Source organism: Hippoglossus hippoglossus, chromosome 19, assembly GCF_009819705.1.
Source record: "Hippoglossus hippoglossus isolate fHipHip1 chromosome 19, fHipHip1.pri, whole genome shotgun sequence".
NCBI lineage: Eukaryota > Metazoa > Chordata > Actinopteri > Pleuronectiformes > Pleuronectidae > Hippoglossus > Hippoglossus hippoglossus.
The window spans coordinates 1,903,351-1,925,816 of record NC_047169.1 but is presented as its reverse complement, the minus strand read 5'-3'; the positions used below and the strand labels follow the sequence as shown (position 1 = coordinate 1,925,816).

The 22,466-nt window shown below is 44.6% G+C and overlaps 2 protein-coding genes and 1 long non-coding RNA gene across 3 annotated transcripts; 2 read left to right on the top strand and 1 right to left on the bottom strand.

Annotated features, from left to right (window-relative positions):
• The first annotated feature begins 230 nt into the window (after nucleotides 1-230).
• On the top strand, nucleotides 231-7,177 carry LOC117753181 (elongation of very long chain fatty acids protein 6-like). Its single transcript, XM_034571100.1, has 4 exons — nucleotides 231-541; nucleotides 3,883-4,014; nucleotides 4,265-4,416; nucleotides 5,168-7,177. The coding sequence occupies exons 1-4, from the start codon at nucleotides 447-449 to the stop codon at nucleotides 5,596-5,598; spliced, it is 810 nt and encodes a 269-aa protein (XP_034426991.1). The 5' UTR covers nucleotides 231-446; the 3' UTR covers nucleotides 5,599-7,177.
• A 3,341-nt stretch (nucleotides 7,178-10,518) lies between these two features.
• LOC117753180 (transmembrane protein 150A-like) lies at nucleotides 10,519-21,312 on the top strand. Its single transcript, XM_034571099.1, has 8 exons — nucleotides 10,519-10,831; nucleotides 11,583-11,656; nucleotides 12,705-12,752; nucleotides 14,129-14,215; nucleotides 15,333-15,400; nucleotides 16,716-16,843; nucleotides 20,253-20,430; nucleotides 21,019-21,312. Exons 2-8 carry the CDS (start codon nucleotides 11,592-11,594, stop codon nucleotides 21,264-21,266), a joined length of 822 nt encoding a protein of 273 aa, XP_034426990.1. The 5' UTR covers nucleotides 10,519-10,831; nucleotides 11,583-11,591; the 3' UTR covers nucleotides 21,267-21,312.
• Nucleotides 21,185-22,227, bottom strand: LOC117753182. The gene is made up of 3 exons (XR_004612216.1): nucleotides 21,632-22,227; nucleotides 21,351-21,529; nucleotides 21,185-21,313 (listed from the first exon to the last, which is right to left on the bottom strand). It is a non-coding gene; the product is annotated as an uncharacterized LOC117753182 (long non-coding RNA).
• Nucleotides 22,228-22,466: the final 239 nt, after the last annotated feature.

The following is a 22,466-nucleotide window of genomic DNA, read 5'->3' as shown; positions in this document are numbered from 1 at the left end:
AAAATAAACCGTGTTTCAGCTTTTTACTCATTTTATCTTTTCCTCGAGTCAACACTTTAATGTAAACCACTTAGTTAAATAGTCTTTGAGTCCTGACGGTAAATAATTTACTGTAAATATTAGTAAATTAACACCGATGTAAAATCTGAGCTCCGTTAACTACCAGCTGTGCTCCAGCAGTGGCGGGTCTTATTGTGAAGGTCCGGACCGGAAGCGGTGTGTATCATAGTAACCACATGTCCCTGACGACAGAGCGTCAGTGAGGAAGAACATCTGGTGGCGCCTCATCTTCCTCCTCTTCTCCCGGGTCACCTCCGGTTCTCCTCGGCCGGACGAAGCAGCAGCAGCAGCCGCCCCGTGCGCCTCCTCTCCCCGGTCTCCCTCCGGTTCCTCCCCGTCACACAGACTCATCCGCACCCGGAGATCGGGCCCCTTCCGCGGGACGAATGACCATGAACGACACGGAGCTCAGTCTGGCGGAGTTCGGCTTCGAGCAGGGCTTCGATGAACGTCGAGCTCTGGAGTGGATGCAGGAAAACTGGTGAGAAATCAAACATGTCCTCGGGTTCTCCTCCTGGTTCTCCTCCTGCTCCTTCTCCTGGTTCCCCTCCTGGTTCTCCTCCGGCTCCTCCGGCTCCTCCTGCTCCTCCAGGCCGGCAGACAGTGCAGGGTGGTGGGCTGGAGTCTGTACTTTGTGTCCTGAGCTGCGGATCCTCTGTGGCTTTATTATATTTATTATATTTCACATTCATGTTTCACAGCTCAGCGTCAAACTCGTTTAATGAAAACCGGATTAGAACCAGATGAAGGATCCAGATTTAACTGTAACGTCCTTCAGGAGGAAATGATGTGACTTCATCTGTTTATTGAAATAAACACAACCTCTCATCTGCATACATGCAAATAAATGTTCATAAATACAACTAATGTTAATACAAGTGTAAATATGTTCATGTTTAGCTTGATTTCAGACTCTTGGGTCCATATTACTGCAAAGATAGACTAAATATACATTTGAATTTGTATTTGAACTTCAAAGTTATTGTTTCTATTTCTGTTTTTAAGTACAAAAGTATCTAAATCTCCTTAAAGTTAATTATAATTACAAGTAGTTATTTAGCAGTAAAGTTTCAGAGTAATACATGTTAGTGTAAAATACATCACTTCACTTTAATGCTGCAGCAACTCAATGGGCATCATTTTAATAAGTTCACATTAAAGCCTGAACAATAAATAGAAACATATTCTGCAGATATTTTGATGAGTCAGTAACATTCGTTCAATGTTCAAGCAAAAATCGAGGATTAGTGTTTCTTTAAATTGATAGTAATAAGTGAATTGAAGTCTGATGTAATTTTAAATGTATATAAGTAAGATGCACTTACATTTTTTACATTAGTAAACGTATGAAATCAGCAAAATCTGTTTAAATCAAAAGTATTTATGTAGAAAAGCTCATTTCAGAATAATGCAGATCATGTTTACAGCTGTTCCATGAGGATCCATTGACTTTATATCAGATCTGTTTAGTTGATTAGTTGATTATTTGGGAGAAAACCAATCAGCAGGTATATCGATGAATTATTTACCCATTCAGTCACTTTATGAGAAATAGGTAATTAACGTTCAATATTACGTTAAATATCTTTGTTGATTGTTGGTTGAACAAAATCTGACGTTCAGCAAAGCAGTTATTTTACTTTATTTTCTACTTGGAAGCTCATAGGTTCTCTTCTCTTAACCTTCGGCCCTTAAACCTGCAAATAGACGCGAGTGGACTGAAACGTGTTTACCTGAGATTTAAAGTAACAGACGCTGAAAACAGAAATACGCGACCTCAGGGACTGCAGTTAGTTAATGAACCTCCTCGTCCAATAGGAAGTCTTGTGCCGAGGGAGTGAGCTCTGTTGAGCAACTCCTCCAGGGAAACCAAGTAAGACCACATTTTTTCAGCCTCACGGCGACGAGGCCGTGAGGCTGAGACTCCTGCAGCAGCTGTGTTTGTGTCGCAGGAGCAGGTTCAGTGAAAAGTCATCAGGCATCAAGTGTTTCCTATTCCCTCCGCAGCCCCGCACCTTAAAGAGGAACAAGTGAGGAGAAGTGAGGAGAAGTGAGGAGAAGTGAGGAGAAGCTCGAAGGATTCACACCGAAACGATCAGTTAGTCCTTAAACTCCCTGACGCACGATCGGCTGCACACAAACTGTTCTGCTCCATTTACAAGAATTTATCCAACGCATCCTGCTGGGGAATCGAGAACAAGAAATTCATCTTTATTATCAACGCACGCACGCACGCACGCACGCACGCACGCACGCACGCACGCACGCACACACACACACACACAGGGTTGAGGGGTGTAATTAAAGCATCATGTTGCACCACCATGCTGCAGTTTGCAGAGAGGGAGGCGTCCTCTGTCGTATCAGCTCCTGTTCTCAGGCAGTATTAATGACACACACACACACACACACACACACACACACACACACACACACACACACACACACACACACACACACACACACACAGGTGGACTTTAGTGATGCACCAGTCCTGCTTCACCTCGACTCAGATCCTGCGTTTTCTCTAACTCTCTTCATTCTCTGTTATCTTCTGAACTGAAGTTGTAGATAAAGATTCTCCTGTGACCTTAAAAGACCTGAAGTATCACACAGACATGGACTTTGTTTGTTTTCCAGTTCTCCAGCTTCACACTGGTTTATCTGCATCTTTGTGTGTTGGGCCAGGACACGAATGTCCGGAACCTCTGCAGCGTTAAGTGGGTCAAACAGGAGCAGCAGCTTCTACTCAGCCTAATATGCATTGAGTCAATCTTTCATTGATTCTTGATTCATGTGAAGACCGATGAGATTTAAAGAAATCAGAGAGGGTTACATCTTTTTAGTGGCGTTGCCGTACACACGTGATTGTTCTCAGCTCAGCAGTGACCTCTACTGTTCTGTGGTCACTTCCCGCTGGGGGCTGTAATTAGTTATTTCCCACCCGTCTGTTTGTGTGTCTGTGAACACGATTACACAACAAACTACCAAACGGATTTTCATGAAACTCGGCCGGCGGATGGAACACGGTTCAAGACAGAACTCATTACATTTTGCCGTGGAGGATGTTGGAAATTTCTTTATCACTGTCTCTAGCATTGTGAGATCAGGTGGTTTTACATTTTCACTGGTTTCCGAGGGAATCATTCATGGATCACATGGGGGTTAGGGTGACATGTATGAGTGTGTGTAATGTGGTGAAGATCCAATAAACATCTGGATCTAGTGGATTTAGTTGTGGTTTCATACAGTAAAGAGACAGTTGCTGTGGTGGAGGAATGCAGAGGTGTATACATGCACAGCTGTATATATGTTTGTCTATCTGGCAGGTGTCAAAAGACGAATCTCTTAATCTTCATTGATGATCACCTGAGGATAAATCTGAGCAGAAGGAGGCTTTTTTAATTCAGTTTTAACTTCTACTTTGAAAAGGACATTATGTCATCTGTTGACCTGACGAGCAGCCGCGACCCAGACGGTCAAATCTCATCATATTTCTTTGTATTTGCAGTTCACCCTAATTGTGTAATTTCCTTTATGTAATCTCACTCGGTGTGTTTCATCACCTGGTGAGTCGTGGTGTGACGAGGTCATCCGGGTTCAGAGCCGTCGTCTTCTTCACTGGGTCAAAGTACACGTGGGGCTGGTGATGTGGAGGTGATTTCCCTCACTTAGGATTTAAAACGTTTTTATCAGATAAAGAATCAATATCAAAGGTTATTCACGTGTTCATCACGTCTCCTCTGAGCATCTCTTCTGCAGCTTGATGTTTCTTAATTCCGCCGCTCAGACGAGCTAATGAGTGTTTTCTCTCCTCTGCAGGAGCAAGTCCTTCATGTTCTGCGGCCTGTACGCTGCGCTGGTGTTCGCCGGCCAGCACTTCATGAGGGAGAGACCGAAGCTGAACCTGCGGCGCCCGCTGGTGCTGTGGTCGCTCAGCCTGGCCGTGTTCAGGTGAGTCGTCCTCTGCGTTCGTCTCCTCGCTCCTAAGGCGACGCAGGAGGGTTTGTGCGAGGACACCAGAGACGTCTAGGAAGTCGAGACGTGTCAGCCATCTTTATTTACAGTCGATGTCTTTTCTTTAGCGTCTCATTTTCTTTATTTAGTTTATTATGTCCATTTAAGGAGAAGGAGCCACAGCCTGTACATCACACCCATCCCCTCATTTGTTAATGTGTGTACTCGTTGTGTGTTTGCTCTGCAGCATCATCGGAGCCTTCAGGACCGGACTCTACATGACGCACATCCTCGCGACCAGCGGCTTCAGACAGTCCGTGTGTGACATCAGCTTCTACAGCGCCCCCGTCTCCAAATTCTGGGCCTACGCCTTCGTCCTGAGCAAAGCCCCCGAGCTGGGTAAGGCTTCCAAACCACTTCTCTCATGACCTTTGCTTCCTCTGAGCTCGTAAACGTTCCAGTAGACTCATCTGTAATTATCTTAAGACGAATTATCTCTGGATCTGGACGCTGTCTCTGTATCGGCTCGGTAATAGAGAACTCCTCCAGCCGGTCAGACGGGCCGATCGATCTGGGAAATGGAGGCAGATGCTGAGTTGGCAGGAAAATTCTATTAGTGCTTGATTGATAGAGACGATGTTTCCTCGGCCGCGGGCAGGAAGTGAGTCTTCATCCTCCCACTGGTCCGAGCTTCGCTTTACCACAGCAAACAGAAAGTGTAGAAACTAGAAGAGAAACTTCATCCTGCGTCTATACGAGGTAACTTCTCTCAGGCAAGAGGATTTTCTTGAGAGTTACGTGACAACAACCTGCTCCACCGTCGCCATGTGACCTGTTATCAGAAAGTCAACTCTGCGCTTGAGTGGACGTGTTGCTTCACAACCGTCTCAACGTGTGCACACGGAGAATGTGAGCGGTGACAGTTGCAGGGTTTGAAAAGAATGCGTCTGTTTTTATAGCCTTAAGATGTCGTTATCTTACGGCAGAGAAATGTGACGGAGGTTTGATATTCTACAGTTTAACCATAAACTTAAATTCTCATCTTTTCAGCTTTGTTTGTTTTGTAAAATATCAGTTTTCATATTAGGAAGATTTATCTTAATCTCAATCTTTGGGTACTTGACAATGACTTCCCCTCTGTCTCCCTCAGGCGACACCATGTTCATCATCCTGCGGAAGCAGCGCCTCATCTTCCTGCACTGGTACCACCACATCACCGTGCTGCTCTACTCCTGGTACTCCTACAAGGACCAGGTGGCGGGCGGCGGCTGGTTCATGACCATGAACTACGTGGTCCACGCTTTCATGTACACTTACTACGCGGCGCGGGCAGGCGGCGTGCGGGTTCCCCGTCCCTTCGCCATGATCATCACGGCCACCCAGATCCTGCAGATGGTGATGGGGCTGACGGTGCTGGGCCTGGTTTACTACTGGATGCACGAGGTGCGCTGTCCGTCCAACATGGACAACGTCACATGGGGCTCCATGATGTACCTCAGCTACTTGATCCTGTTCGCCTTGTTCTTCTACAACACCTACCTCAGAGGCGCCTCCAGCGGCAAAGGCTCCAAGGCCGAGTAGAGACTCTGACCGTCCTGTCAACGTGTGCCAACAGCAGAAATGACCGACAGTGCGGAGCCATGAATGTGTGAGTCCCAGCTGGTGAACAGGCTCCTCCTCTTGTTACGTCATCATCAACTGACTTTTAATACTCGTCTGTCGCTCCAAACACTGACACATCATCCACTGACACAGCAGGAGCGAGGAGGCTGGTTCTGACTCAGCACAGTTTAATATGATCTGGTGATTAGTCGACGTTACACTGATTATAGAAACATGAGGGAGTCCACGTCTCACTTCATCTAATCCTATGAAAGACAAGCATTTGTCTGAGGTGATGAACAAATGTTTTAATCTTGTAATGAAAAGGTGGAAAAGCTCTGAACTAGAACAAACTATTGTAAAATGTTGAGGGATTTGTTCCAGATTTTGTGAAATACACTCGTTCGCCCTCTTTCTCAGCCTGGAGGTAGTTAGCTTAGCTTAGCTTAGCATAAAGACTGCAAGCAGGGGGAAACTGCTAGCCTGAAAAAAAACAAAGAACATTTAAATTTAATGCTAAAAACAACAATTGTTCATTTTATTCTCTCACGTATCAGAACTGACTCATGACATTTGAATCCGTCCGCCGACTGCATCACAGACGTAGATTTTCAAGAAATTACATAAGCGCAAATAGTCGTTGTTCGATTCTCTCCATATAATAGTTTATGCATAAAAACCCAGATGCAGCTTATTAATCAGTGCGTCTCTGAGATGTTGAGAGTTATATTCATCACTTTGCCCAAAGCTTCCTCCTGATTACAGTCTTTGAATTAAGCTCCAGTGACTTCAACCTCCTCCTCAACGCTGGGAAAGAAAAACTAACGAGTTTATTTTGCCCAAAATGTCGAACTACTCCTTTTTAAAACCACGTGTTTTAGCCTTTAGCACAACTGTAACCTGCAGGATAGTAACTCTATGAAAAGGGAATGAAGACTTCATATGCACTTAATGTCAGAGGGGGGGGGGGGGGTTAACACACAGACACACACACACACACACACACAAGCAGGAGGATCAGGTGAACTCTGGGTGACGAGCACATTCCTTATCTCAGAGACGTCTCAGAGAAAGTAACTTCTAGGAACTGGGGTTTGAAAGACGTCCGACGCGTCCTGCTGTCACATCGTGTTTACATTCTTCTGCACGTTCTGCCTTCTCGTCCTCACTTGAGACATTTACACTGAACAAGGAGTTTATTACTGAGGAGCAGCCATAAATACAGAATATATTCCAGGAGCTGGGAGTAAACGTCTCTGTGAACAAAGAAACTCTTTATCAGATGTTTGATTCCGTGTGTGAAGGCACCTGATGACCACTCCCACAGTTATAAATAGATTTAAACACAACCTTCATGGCTCCATTCAACACCTCCGTGCTCTTCAGAAGACGTGTGGATGAAAAGAAGGAGAATTCTACTGAGAGCATCGCAGAGAAGTCTTATTTATACATTAATCGTGATATCGTGCCGTCATCAAACCTCAGAAATCAATCAGCGATGCACTTATACTTTGAAATGAAGGATAATAAATTAACCACTGTACTCGAAGTACAGATTTTAGAATGAAAAACGACTAAACATTAACTGAAAAGCAACCCAGCACTTCATACACCTATTTGAGGGATTAACTTAAACACTCAGTGACACCATTGTTATTTTCTTATCTTGTCGTTATCATGTTTTTGTCACAAAGGATCAATTCAATCCTCCTGGGAACATAAAGCCGTGTAGATCAAATCAAACATAACCTGTAAAGATCTGAGACGTTAACGTGTTGGTCTGCACCGAGCGAGCAGATGTAACCGGGGGAGGAATCGGTCTGAGGTTCAGGGGAAAAGGTGTTTGAATCTGTTTTCTTGTGTTCACACTGTATTTCTGGGTCTTCGTGTCTTTATTGGATAAACAGACAAGCAGCTGAGGTCTGGACACGAACTGGGGACGTTTCCGTTCAGTTGTTTGCTGTGAAAACAACCAGTTGTACATGTTTTGGGGTTTGGGTTTCTGATTTATCTCCATCTTATGAAACCACACTTTGCTTCGCGCTCTGTGGTTTGAAGGATTAACGCTGTTGTTCCAGTTTCATTTGTCTGTTTGTGATCCTCGATCTCAGGCTGTCGTTCGTCCAACCATCGTTTCACGTGAAGGATTTTTTCTCGAGGCTCAGAAGAGGTGAAGGTTCTCACTGTTTCACAAGAAGAATCGAAACAGAATTTAATGTAACAGTATTTACAGTATTATTATTAATCATCTTCTGAGCGGGTTGGGGATTTATTTGTGAGGTGCACACGTTCTCGGCACTTACTCGGTTTTAACAGTTTGTGAATGGGAGGAGGCAGAAAACGTCCGGCCTCTGGATTTTGTGTAAATTTGAAGAAAGGCGGCGACGTCCGTCCTGTGTTCTCTCTCTTCTCTTTTTGGATGTACTGTCGAGTCCGTACTGTAGATTCCTGTGGTGCAGATGAAGAAACGTGGTCTGAGAAGGATTCTTGCAGAGATTGACACTAACGTGCTTCCCGTTCTCTGAGGTGCTGATTGTCGCTCGGTGTGCGAGCAGAGAAACCACCGGGGCTGCTGGGATCAGTCGAGCTGCTCAGAAGGACGAGGCGCTGCAGTGGGTCCCTTGTAAATAATGTGTGTATTTATTTTCTTATAGTGGAAAAAGTTCTCCAGCAGATCTTTACCAGGAAGGTGCAGTTTCTCCAGCTGTGCATCAGTTTTTCTTCCATCCAGATGTTGTGTTCATGCATTTCTACATTCCACACATCTGCTGGCAAACCACTTCCGCCTCTTCACTGATAAGAGATGGGTGACGATTGCAGAAAAACTCTAAAAGCCATTGACACTGAACACGCAGAGAGGTTTTCTGGGGTGGGTTGAACTTGTGTAACATGATGTCATCCTGTTGTTGTTTTTTTTTGTGTTTCATGCTAATTTCAAACGAAGCTTCTCCATCTTGTGAAAACACGAGTTTACCACTATGACTGTTTGTTCCGTCCACGGCAGCTTGTGGTGTCGGAGGAGCTGCGGTTCACACTCGTTGTGTGTTCGTTGTGTGTTCGTTGTGTTGACGTAGTTGAAATCACTGCAGGTCGTTTCAATGTCTCGGAGCCTGAAGACATTCACTGTAAAACAGCTCAGAGTAAAAATCACTGGAGGACTCGTCCACTCGATAAACTTGACGCTATATTCTGACTCATTTCTGTGCCAAACAAAGCTTCTGCTGTTATGTTTTCTACCTTGGTTTAATGTGAGCGGCTCCATGTTGGTCTGTGCATCATCTCTCTCCCCCCCCCCCCCCCCCCCCCCCCCCCTGTGGATTCTGCTGTCTACTGCACCTGAAGGGAAATGACAGTTAAAGGGCTTCTGATGTTGAAATGTTGTTATAATAAATACTTAAAATAAATTCTGGTTTTAAAATGTCTCCGGTTGTTGTTTCTGAGGTGAAGTGTTGTTTGTGATCTGTCTGTCTATCTTTCAACATGATAATACTCAAACATGATAAAAGTAATTGTACTTTTGTACTTTTGCTGAAGTACTTTCATGTGATACACCGATGAGGTGTTAGTAGGAGGGTGTGTAGCGCCCTCGTGTGGCCGCAGTCTCTCGTCAGAGTCGTTCACGGTTCTCAGGAGCTCCGGAGACTTCAGCTTCACCACAGAAGTCTCTGATTTCCGAGCCAAACACAGTTAAGTGAAAGCAGCTGTACTCGACATCTGCACGGGAGGAGACACGTGAGGCTGCGTTCAGGTGCACCCGGAAAATGGTAAAATGTAGTTCTCCTCTTAGATACATCAACTAAAGAGCAGACATTGATTTAATGAAGGATTTTCTCTTTTTTATTTCTTTCAACGGTTGAAGTTTTACAGTTTAACTTGTTTTTGTCGAAAATACGATGCAAATGTTCACATCTGCTGTTTAAGTAACTAAGTACAATTACTTTTTATCTGACAGTTAAAGTTGCACAGAAAACACAAACAAATGTTATTGTAAATGCAGTTTGTATTATGATGCATCATCAAATGTATCATATACAGTGATATAATAACACATATAGAGTAATATAATACACACAGATACTGTGCTTTAATACACATACATAAATTAATATAATACACACATAAGAGTGATGTAATACACACATATACAGAGATATAGCAGTAATATAATATATACAGTTATATAATACACACAGATACTGTGATTTAATACACATATAAAGTAATATAATACACACATGCAGTAATATGAGGTTAAACACGTTTATATTTACTATTCTATTCATCCATCCAGCATGTTCTGTAACATATTCATATATAAATACATATATTAACAGAGTATCTATACATTCTGTAGAATCTACATAAGGATTGAGACTGAGAAATATAAGTTTCTGGTTTGATGAAACCATGTGTGAAGGAAACCAGGTTTCATTGTGGCTGATAAACACAGAAAGCTCAGATGGCCCCTGAAGGCATCACGCAGACTTTCTAGGAAAAACCTTTTGAGTTCTTCAAGAAACAAAAGACAAAGAAACTGAACATGTCAGATTCTCTTCTCCTCAGGGTGACGAGCAGTTGTGAAATCTGTTTCCAGGAACTTAATGATCCAGGAACTAAAACCAGGAGCCCACAGAACCAGCTCCTGCAGCTGATCCAGGACAATGTGCGGAGTTTAAAACACCGTGAGGCCTCCACGCACTCCTCAGTCTGCACACACACACACACACACACACTGTCTGAGATAAAAGAACAGGACAAATCCACTCATTCATCCAGTGAGATAAGGCACGCGCACTGTGAAAGGAGGAGGAGGAGGAGGCGGAGGAGGAGGATGGGGGAGGAGGAGGAGGAGGAGGAGGAGGAGGAGGAGGAGGAGGAGGATGGGGGAGACAGTCTGCGCTGGGAGGAGTTTAAAGTCCCCGACTCCAGCTCCTCTCTCCACCTCCGGGCTACAACCACCAGGCTGCAGCCGGAGGAGAGTGCGCGTCGCGGGGATGAATGAGAACGTGGACACGCGTCGTGTGTGCGCGTCGCTCCAGCTCCGGTCTGGACGATGAGCGCAGCAGCAGCCGCAGCAGCAGCTCGGTGTGCGGGGCTCGGACCCGCAGCAGCAGCGTCCCGCAACTTCTCCTGGAGCCCGGAGGAGCTGAGATGAGACGAGGAGGCTGAAGCTTCTTCTTCTGCTCTCCACGCACCGAAGAACCAACGAGAGGTGAGAGAACATGTCACCGAAGTTCCTCTGATGATTCGACATAAAGAACAAGCGATGTCTGTCTTAACAAAGGAGATAAAGTGTGTAAGTCATAATACAAGTTATTTTTCATTAGGTTTCATCTTGAATTTGTCTTTTTTAACGAGTTGAATTCGAGGTTTTAAGACTTTGAAGTTGTCCCAAATCCTCCAGTTTGTCCAATGAGGAGATTTTGTCTCAGTCTCAGTTTTATTTGGTTGTTTGGACGAAAACAAGTTCATGTTAACGAGTCACTGCAGATCTGAAGCTTTAGTGAATCCTCAGGAGTATTTTCACAGTTTTCCAGTATTTTATAATCATCAGAAAATCACAAAAAGTTTAATCATCAATTTAGCAGCTTCTCAAATGTGAGGATTTGTCTCTTTACGTCACTTTTATTGAACCTTTCTGTCTTTTTGACTGATATCCACTCGACTGGAGGAGTGAATTCTCATCAAGCCCCAGAAACTAAATAGAAAACTGAGGCTTAAAGCTCATTTGACCTTGGAAACTGAAGTTATGGGAAAGAAAAGTTCAGCTCCAGCTCCGAGTATCTGCTCATGTTCTCCCACAGTCGAGGACGTAGATGCTCAGATTGCACTGAAAAGATTCCTCCTCCATGTTGGCTGTAAACTGATGCTTGAGAGTTTCTCCATGTAGCTCGAACCTGCAGGACGTGAGTTTGTTCTGTGATGTTTCTGTGACCTCACAGTGTTTGTTGTCTGACCTCCAGGTGAGCACCATGTCTCTGTGGATGATCCTTCCTGTCAGCCTGCCTGTCTTCACCATCACTGGAATATGGCTTGTGTGAGTTCCTCCGTGCTGTTTTGTAAATATCGTGCACATCCACATGTCCCCGTCCTGGACAGACGTCTGTCCTCTGAGCCTCAGAACCCGTTTGTTCCTCAGGGATCACGACGACGTCCACTTTCTGCACAAGGTTCAAAGGACTGAATCCAAAAGTTTGGAAGTCCCTTGGTTTTCTGTTGTGTCGTCCTTGAGATTCCTTCTGGTTTGTCTGGTGTTTGTGTGACACAGTGTGTGTGTGTGTGTGTGTGTGTGTGTGTGTGTGTGTGTGTGTGTGTGTGTGTGTGTGTGTGTGTGTGTGTGTGTGTGGGGGGGGGGGGGCTGCTTCAGTGACACTTCGCAGGAAACCTTTAAACGATTCATGATTATTAATCCGTTTGTTTTTCTTCTCTATCATTAAATAATTCATACAAGATTAAGGGAACAAAACATATTTTAAAAGGATTAGTTTTTATATGGTTCTCGTGTCTTTGTGACAAAAAAATCAAAGTTTGTCAAAGATGGTTTCTGTGACTTCAGGTCGTTCTTATCACTCTGAGAGTTCACGTTTCTGATCAGTTTGGTTTTTAATTAGTTATTTGGGCTGAGACGTCATGATTGACAGTTGAGACTGACTCAGGATTGGTTCGAGCTTGTGTATGGGCGGGACCTTGATTCCACAGATTCTGGCTCATAATGTGCGAGATGGCAGCGTCGATCTTTATTTACAGTCGATGTTTACAAAGCTAACAAACAGAACTGTTGAACAAACAATCACATTTAAAACGTCTGTTCTGATCCAAACACACGTTGTCAGTCTGAAGTAGTGAAAAGGTCAGGGAGGATTTATTTCTGTAACTAAACCTGAAAGTTGTGGTTTAACATGTTCTCCGTCTTTACGTTCAGTATCCTAGCGTGTAAACTATCGTGTGAATATACAACCAGCGTGTACATCCTGTGGGACGAAGACTGAGCGGCTGAGACAACCATCATGTGACCTGTGTTTTTGTGGGTGAATTAAACATCCTGCACTTCACTAAACATTTTCTTCTCTGCTTCAACTTTTCAGATACGCAATGGCCTTGTACAACCAGCACGTCTGCCCTGTGCACAACTGGTACGGCACACACACACACAGACACACACTCACACACACACACACACACACACACACATACATACATACACACACACACACACACACACACACACACTTTTCACAAATTGTAACAGAGACAGAGTCTAAATGTTTTCTGTCCGTTCCTCTGACGCTCATCATTCACACTCTTTGTTTCTTTTCAAGGATTTCACACTTTGTTCCTCTCCCTCTGTTCGTCCTGATAATTCAGACCAAATGTTTTTCAAACGCTCGGGAAGTCTCCGTCTCTCAGACCTGAAAGTTCACGGAATCGGCGAATCACAGACAGAGAATTACAACAGAAGATGGTGACTGTGTTTAATATGAATCACTTTATATCACCTGAATCTGCAGCTAAATAGAAATATCCAATAACATCAATTAACATAACCGATAAAGTCTGGAGACAAACAATAACATGAGTTTTCAAACTCCCTGATCATGAATAATCACTTTTCACCAGACAGACGCCCACTCTGGAAAGTGTGAAGAGTGTGAGACTGTGGAAAGTGTGGAAGGAAAATCGCCGTCGCCTTCTCAGCCGGCGTGTTTATGCAGGAAAAGGCTCATTTTTTACGCCAGGAATCTTTTCTCCACCTTCACCAGCGAAGGCCCCGCTCGCCACTTCCTGCCAAGTCCTGTCGACCTTCATTCAAACACAGAGCCACCAGAGGTGGAGACGGGGAGTGGACATTAAGAAAATAAAATGCTGCCGGGGGAAATGTTGACGTGACGGGAGGACGTGTGAAGAACGACTGGATGTGAGATCTGGAAAAGAAACAGATTTTATTCAGAGAGGAGGAATGAAAACGAGTTTAAAGGACACGTGTGTGAATTCAGCTCAGTTACTTCAGGTTAAATCTTCACTTTCAGACACCGAGAGACAAACGTCTGGTTTTAGTCTGGAAGTTTATCCTCTTTTCAATCGTTTTCTTTGTTTGTCTGAGGGTTTAGTTTTGCTGATTGTGTAGAAATGTTAATATTTAATATAATATAGGTCAGTCGAGGTAAATCGTACAGTTTCTGTGACGTTTTATTCAAATGACCTTTCACCTAAAGCTGTGTTAACTTCCTCCAGTCGAGCTCCGGAGCCTCACGTGTGAAAGTTGATGCTCAAAACCATTAACAGACGTTTGCTTATTAACTTCTGCATCATAAAAGCTTCCCTATGAGTCACTGAGGCTCGTTCTGCTGAGTTCAGGTTCAAGTGGGACCTGGATTATCTTTTATAAACTCAATTCCAGACGAGTGAGTTCCTGTGATCACACGTGTTTGACCAGCGTCTCTATAACCAGGCAGCACATATACACTGTCTGTATATATATATATATATAAGTGTGTGTGTGTGTTTCCAGGCTTTATAACGAGTCCTGTGAGGAGCCGCTTCAGTTACAGAGGGATCCTGTTCTGTGCTGCACCCTGGAAAACATTCCACTCATCAGGTCAGTGTTCACACCGGAAATTCACTGTATGTATTTATAGAGCTTTATACATAGTTCTTAAAATGTAAAGAACTGTTTATAAAGTATATACATACAGTATCTTGCCCAAGGACACAGCAGGGCATGGAACCACCAACCTTCTGGTTTGTTGACACCCCTGTGAAACACTTTTCATTTACATGACGACAGTTGTGTGGTTTCTCTCACTATCGCACATTTCTGATATCGAGTCGCTGAAGTTTCTCAGGTGATCTGAGAACAGGTGAAGCTCCGAGTTCCCACCTGGAGTCAGAACGTGTCTCCACACGTGTCTCTGTAATCTGAGCTCCCTGCTCCGAACCCCTCATTTCTGTTTCCAAAGCCCCGATGATGCCTGTTCCCTTGTGTCTCGTGTTAAAGACCAGGTGTGAACGGGGCCTGAGGAACAGAACAGAGGCTTCATCTCCTTTATTATATTTGATCTTCACCTAAACACATAAACGAGTCGAGCTGGTGGAGGAGACGTGGCTGAGGTCGCTGGTCGAGCAGCTGCACGGTGCGTTCGATGAGTCCACACTTGTCCGACTGGGGGTGGGGGGGGGGGGAGAGGAGGACCTTTTCACCTCCACAGGAAGAGGAGCCTTTGTTTGTGTGTGTGTGTGTGTGTGTGTGTGTGTGTGTGTGTTTGTGTGTGTGTGTTGAATCCGCTCTTTGAAATGTCAACACACTGAGTCGCAAATTGCAAACAAGAAGAAACTCTCGCCGCTCAAGATGCAACAGATAAAATCTTCATCTTTCTTTGACGACAGTTATTCTCCTCCCTAGTTTTCATCGTTTTTCGTGAAGCTTTTGATCTGCAGATAAAACTCTCGGTGTCATTCTGTCCTCGACCTCCCAGCGAGTCTCCTCCTCAGTCGTTTCCCAGCTGAGCAGCTCCTCCAGGAGAAAACACAGACGCACAGTTTTATCTTCAGCACACAAAGTTTTTATACGTTTGCACAAAGCATTTCCTGCCAGAGAGTGAAAACCGGAGGTGATGGATCCGATCTGAACGCTGCGAGAACTTGATTGACCTTTATCCGACTGAGCCTGGAGGCCGGCCCACACTGACCCTCCTCTGCTCTGTTTTTCTTTTCAGTAAATGTGGAACGCTGCCCCCTGAAAGCTGCTTTTTCAGCCTCATCTGCAGCACCGGCTCCTTCATGGGTGAGTATCCACGCAGAGGGTTCCGTATACAACATCCCTGCTTCGCTCACATTCACTCCACATGCTGCTCTCCGGACTCTGGACTCTCTCAGGACTTGTTGTCTCAGCTGTAGCGTCTCCAGCCGAGTCTCTGTTCCTCTGAATCCAGCTGCATACGATTCACTCTGTGCCATGAACGCTGCATTTTTATGACTCATGTGCCCGACGAACACTCAGCCTGTGACCAGGAGGGCAGCTCCTCCGCTCGGACTCGTGCTGCTTTGAAACGTCTGTGTCCGGTCGTTTGCTCAGGGTTCAAATCTATGTGGTCGCGATTCTGAGCACTAAGATATTCACTTTGGTGCGTTTGGTCTGAGGCCGGTGACGTGAAACCAGGGAAGACGTCAGAGTGAGTGACGGGTCGTTCCTGGAGCTGCTCCGTGTCCTGACCTCTCTCCAGCGAGCACCTGGTTCCTTAAGGTTTTCTGAGAAGACGCTGGAATTTGAGGATGTTTAATAGGCTCGTTAACTTGTCTCAGCTCAGCCGTCTTTTCTCTGTGGTGTGGTTCTTATCTCACAACTCGTCTCTGACTGTCCCGTCCTCCTCCACGACTTCACACGACTTCACACGACTTCACACGACTTCACACGACCTCACACGGTAGTAGTCATATGCTACTCTTGTGTACATTTAATAAAAACGACAAATTAGAGAAGCTGATACCAGAAAGAATTATTTCTCTAAAAGAATTTAGGAAATATTTATCGATTACAAACAATAGAGGTTTCATGTTCGTGAGGCCGTTGTTGAACTCGTAGGTTCGGTGCGAGTGGAGATGAGATTCCTGCAGATCACAGAGTTTCTCCCTCGCTGAGCTGCCGCCGCTGAAACAAACTGAAGAACCCCAAACACGGCGTCTGATCGCCGCGGACGCTCCACGCTCAGAAAGTGACCACTGAGTGAACGGCTGGATTAACAACATGAGCATGAAAACAGTCGCTCTCTGCAGCGTTTGCTGACGAGCAGCAGATGTGAACTGCATCAGACGGACGTGTGGAGCCGCTGTGACGCTTTGATGGAGCCGCTCACGGACACCGGGGGGGGGGGGGGGGCGCTCGCACACAAATCTGCTGCCTCAGCACTTCACACCGGATTCATCCGCTCGAAAAGAACTGGAGAGAAAAGTTTAGCTTTGTTTCTGCCACTTTAATTTAACTTGTTTTTATATATTTTCATTTAGGACATGACAACAAAGTGTCTCAACCCCCCCGTCCTCCATGTTCACGGTGTCTGGACGATGACTTATATTCCATCTTCTGTCTCTTGTCGTCCCAGTGATGCTGATCGGCCTCCTGCGTTACGCCCACGTGATCGAGAGGCACCAGAACTGTGTCCTCAACATGGCCGGCCTCTCCACCGGATGGATCTGTGCCACTGGTCTCCTCATGGTGGGAAACTTCCAGGTAAACACAACATTATCTGTGTGTCTGTGTCTTTATTGTCCAGTTGAATGGTTGGTTACTGATCAGGGACACTGTGGACATGGCTGGATTATCAGAAGGACACACTGTGCCTCTGTCTTTGGTGGATTGATCCTTCTTCCTTGGCAGTGAAGCATTCGGACATTCATGGTCTCAGGAGGTTGAATCCTAATAACTTGGTGAGACTGACACTTGTCCTACAGGTGAAACTCTTCCACCTGAAGGAAGGTTTGTACCTTAGATGAGACTTTACGTGATTTATCTGTCATCACCGTGGCAACTGGAGACGAAGGGTCTCAGTGGAGGGAACGTGGAGCTAAAGGAGAAATCTGCGGTGCCGGTCACGGCAGCTTTAAATCATCTTTACTGACAGTTCCTGCCGCTACCGGCAACGCCAACACTGTGCCGCACTCGTGTTCCAGCTTCAGTCCGAGAGGAGAGGAGGGAAGAATATGAATAAATCCATCTGTCGTCTTATTACGTCTTAATTTACAACTTCATTCGCATTTGTGGATCGAATTTACCACTAAAATAATCAGATTACGTCTTTTATAGTCGGACTAATCTGCTGGATTAAACCTGTAATGAAGGATTAACCATCTTGAAGGCCTTCTCCTGTGTGTGTGTGTGTGTGTGTGTGTGTGTGTGTGTGTGTGTGTGTGTGTGTGTGTGTGTGTGTGTGTGTGTGTGTGTGTGTGTGTGTGTGTGTGTGTGTGTGTGTGTGTGTGTGTGTGTGTGTGTGTGTGTGTGTGTGTGTGTTGCGGCTCAGCCTCTCTCCTGCTGTCTCTCAACACTTTACACGTTTCCTCTGATGCTCTGTTTGTTCTGTCTGGAAACCGTCCGGCAGCGTCTCTGTGGCAGCGTCTCTGTGGCAGCGTCTCTGTGGCAGCGCGGCGTCGTGCTGCCGCTCGCCACAGTCAGGACGAGTTCAGATGCACAAGCTCATCCTGCAAACGTGCACACGACAGTTTTCATGTCCTCCGGTGCAGACTGAGGTGAACTGAACATGAACGAACTGGGTTTGTTCCAGGAATGTGTTGAGTATTGTAAAGTATTGTAGTAAAATTTACAGTAAAACCTGTTCAGACCTGTGCAGTGTTGGGACTCATCCAAGTACATTAAAGGCAGAAGTATACATTCTACTGCATTTCTTTAACTCATCTTACACACACAACATACTTTGTCCTGCAGAGGCTGATAAACGTCCTTGTTTACATCCGTCTTCTTCTTCTTCTGCACCTCGGCTCATTTCCATGTCCGTTGCCGTGGTGCCACCGCCTGTCAGTCAGCGAGTGTGAACCAATGGCCGGACGTCTTCACGCTGTCATGTGACACTGAGGCGCTGAGCAGTATTTTTACTCTCTGGTATTTCAACATCTGCTCAAAACAAACTACGACTCTCTCAGGAAACAGAAACTATTCGTCAACAACAGTGAAATGTCATCATCAACTTTTTCTGCTGATACTTTAAAACTACGAGTATTTTATTTATAATTATAACTTTATTTGAACAGCACTTATCTAAACACTCATTAATGAACTGAAATAAAAGGTATTCAATTCCATTTTAAGCTTTAAGGCCAAATCACAACATAATAAGGTCAAAACCTAAAACTTATATTTGTTTTTGTCGACCTGATGAGTAGAAGTCTGACATTAAGTAAAATGTCTGCGTCTTCCACCAGTGGCCATGTGTGTTTTCTGTGTGTGATGCAACAACCATCGGAACTAAGTGGTTATCCTCAGTCACGTGTGAGTGTGTGTTTGTGGGGGGGGTCATTGTTTCGGGGGGGCCCTCTCCTCAGTGGTTGAGCCTCTGGTCTCAGATTCCTCCTGCTCCCTCTCTACAGACGCTCGGGCCCCTCAGCTGTGTTTCGGGGGGGTGCGGGCGGGCCCCCTCTTCTGATTGGCTGCGGGGCCCTCCTCCCTGCTCCATCTTACATAATGACCCTCAGTGTTTCCCTCAGAGTGAACCTGGCATCGAGCGGTGGACGTACGGTGCAAACGTGCGTCGCACTGACACCACATGTGCTCGGTGGTAAACAGCCGCGCTCACACACGGGCTGATGTTTACATCTGGAGGAGGAAGTGATGATGTTGAACTGAGTTGTTTTCAATATGAATTCACTATGGTCCCAGTCAGTGGTGATTCATGAGTCATTCTATTCCAGAGAGCATCACACAGTTTTATTTTATTTTCCATTATTTGCGTCATCAATATACTGATAAAGTTAGAAAAGTAAGTTTCCTCCTGACGCTGAGGTTTGAGTCCAAAACCTAAATATCTTAAAGAAGAAGAGTGTTTTACGTTTACTTGATAAATGACTTAAATAAAGAATAAACTGTCGTGACGCTCAGTATAAAAAGAAGCTCTGCCAAACTGTTGAGCCCATTTTTTAGATTCAAACATTATTTCCTAAGAAATTGACCAAAATGTAGAACATGCAGGCTATAATAATAATAATTCTTAAATCTGCACCAAGCTTTTCCATAGATTATCTTCTGAAAGACTGAAAAAACAAGGATTTTATAACTTTTTAAAGGATTGATCATTTCATCAGATCTAGACGTCATTTAATTTACATTTACCCGGAATTGATCCTTAACTTCTCTAACGCTAAAATCTAAATATAGATTATTACCTTCTCTACATGAGGGATGCATTTGGTTTTCTTGAAAGGTCAAACGAAGGACACCATGTTGATGTTCTTCTAATGTTGACATTCAGCAGTTTATGTTCTGGAAGCGTTTCGGCCTCGTCACGTTTCTGTCGTGCAGACGTGGACGGAAACTCTGAGTTTTGTGTAAAAACATTGGACAGAAATCCTCCTTCTTCGTCTCCTTCTCTGCGACTGAGCTTCTTAAAGCAGCTGCTTCCTGTAAAACAACAAGGTTCGTGACGCTAACAGATCACCTGTCGTTCAGTCTCCCGGAGCAGATTGTCCTGCCCTCTCACATCCTCTGTCCCGATGTATTGTAACACAGCGATTACCCAGAGTGCCGCTGTCAGGTCAGCACGACCCCTGTGTACGTGTTTGTGTGTTTTCACATCTCTGCTGTTTACAGGTGTTCCTGCTGCTGATCCTACACAGGAAGTGATTATCTCCAGGATTAGAAATTGTTTTTTTTAGATCTGAGAGCTGTGTGAGTCGGTGAAGAGAATGAATCAGTTCATTATTAACATGAATAAATTGACAGTGATGAGAATCAGTCATTCAGAACATGTGACGCAGTGAACTGAAATAATTCATGACTCGTTAAAAGTAAAATATGCTCAGAGAAGTGTTCACGCTCTGTATATATGTATAATAGAATATGAAAGAGACGAGTTCAGGTGATTATTGAACAGTTGCTTTAACTCTGTCACGTGTTCATTTTGTTTGTCTCTCAGTTGGATTTTGCCAAAGTGCTGCACTACGTGGGCGCCGGCTTGGCGTTCCCGTGCAGCATGCTGTTCGTGTGTCTGCAGTCGGCTCTGACCTACAGACTGGCCAAGACGCAGGACGAGTACCGGGTGGGACACGTGCGCGTGGGGATGGCGCTGCTCGCTCTGATCGCCCTGGTGCTCAGTATCCTTCCATCGCTTCACACCGACCACACACTTTTATTTTAATTTCTTGTTTTGGCAGTTTTGGGCCATAAGACACATAAAGATATAATTTCATATATACCTGTCGCATACACGTCATTTAAACTGGCCATTGTTATTTGTTGAGCCCAATTTTACACAAGAAATTTGATAAAGTTATTTGAAATAAATACTAAATCATACATTTAAATAAATTTAAATAAACAAATTACAAAATAAGTTAATGTCAATACATTTTTTTTAATTCATTTTCTTAAAAAAATTATGTCTTATATAGTTAACATTTTTACAGGAGCATTTTTCCATCAAAAGCTTTGTGCGACTGTGATTCTCATATTTTTATTTATTTATGGATAATAAGAAGTGATGCTGTTAAATTGTGATGTGTTACGTGGCCCCCTGCTGGAGAAAAGCCGGTTTTACATCCCTGTGTGCAGGCAGAGCACAGAGCAAACATCTGGTCTGAACTCGGCCTTCACATCTGTTCAGGTCTCAACACTAAAGGTGTGAGGATCAGACCTCCCCTCACCTCCTGCAGCCGTCGTTCTCCTTAACCTCCCGTCACCAGGTGGCGTGTTCTTCTGCCAGGAGAGCTTCGCCCTGCAGCACGCCGCCGCCATCTTTGAGTGGCTCTACTGCACGCTCATCATGCTCTTCTACGGGACGTTCGCCTTCGAGTTCGGGCGCATGTCGGGCGACACCCTGATGGTCCTGTCCCGAGGAGCTGGAGTACCGAGCTTCTCCGCCTCCGAGCACAAGGCTGAGGTGGGCGGGGGGGCCAACCACCATCAGCCGGAGAGTTTATCCATCCTGTAACTGGACTGTGGCGTGTGTCAGCGCCCCCTGGAGGAGGCCGGGACAGACTCCGGAGCCTGGAAGCTGCCTCCTGCACCGACACACTCTCAAAGCTCCGGCTCCTCAGCGGTGACCAAAGACTTTAAAGGACAAGCTGCACTGCAAAACGTTGCACAGTAAGATAAGTGCCTCTGAACACAAAGGCCACAGACACACTTCTGTGTTGGTTTTCATTCTCTCAACATTACAATCGGCTGAAGACGCAGTTTCTCAGCCTGAACGTCCTGAAGGTCCTGAAGGTCCTGAAGTCGTCCCTCCCGGCGTCCCTCCCGGCGTCCCTCCCGGCGTCAGAGCAGGTGTCTGTTTGAACGTTTGTTCGTCCGGACCTCGAGCTCGTTACTGTTCCCGCTCAGGAAGTTTCACCATCATCAGCTTTCACTCTTTACCTCAGAGGTCAGGAGACGATTTCCAGAAACCTTCGACAAAAGACGGACGATCGTGATGTCCAAAAACAATGTCTTATTTTAAATGGTTTTGTCCTCACGTTTAAAAAGATGTTCAATGTTTTTCAACTTATACTTTGTGCTTCTTTATTTCTAAAAGTAGCCGACTCACAATAAGCTCTGTTGTATTTTAATTTTGTTTTACATAAATTCAGCGTTTTGTAAAAAATTAAAAGTCATAAAAAATGACTTGTTACAGCTTTAATGGGACCAAACTATAGACGAGGACGTTAAGATGCAATATTTGATTATATTTGGATTTTAATTTTAAAGTTTAACAGTGTATATCCAACAAAAACAAATTAAAGCAAATGGGGAAAAATATAATGTCATTATTTTGTGTTTTTTATTATTATTTTATTGTAAATTAAACTCTCTGTTGTAAGAATTCTCTGAATTCAGTTTTTATTCTCTGGTTCTTTGCAACATTTCACGTATTTTAACTTTGTTCTTTAAGCGTCTGCAGGTCTTGATATAATTAACGTTTTTATTATCAAATATAAGAAACGTTAACAATATTTAGAGGCTCGTGATTGACGCTGTACAGAAGCTAGAATTATGTATTCTTCATCGATTTCTTACTGAAAAACACCAAAAGCTCTGAAGACAAAATGATTCACGATGTTTTTATCGGACTTACGACTCACGGGTCAGTTCTCAGTTTGATCTCCTGCTTGGACGACGTTTCATCTTTGTTCTACAGTTCAATCTGTGCAAA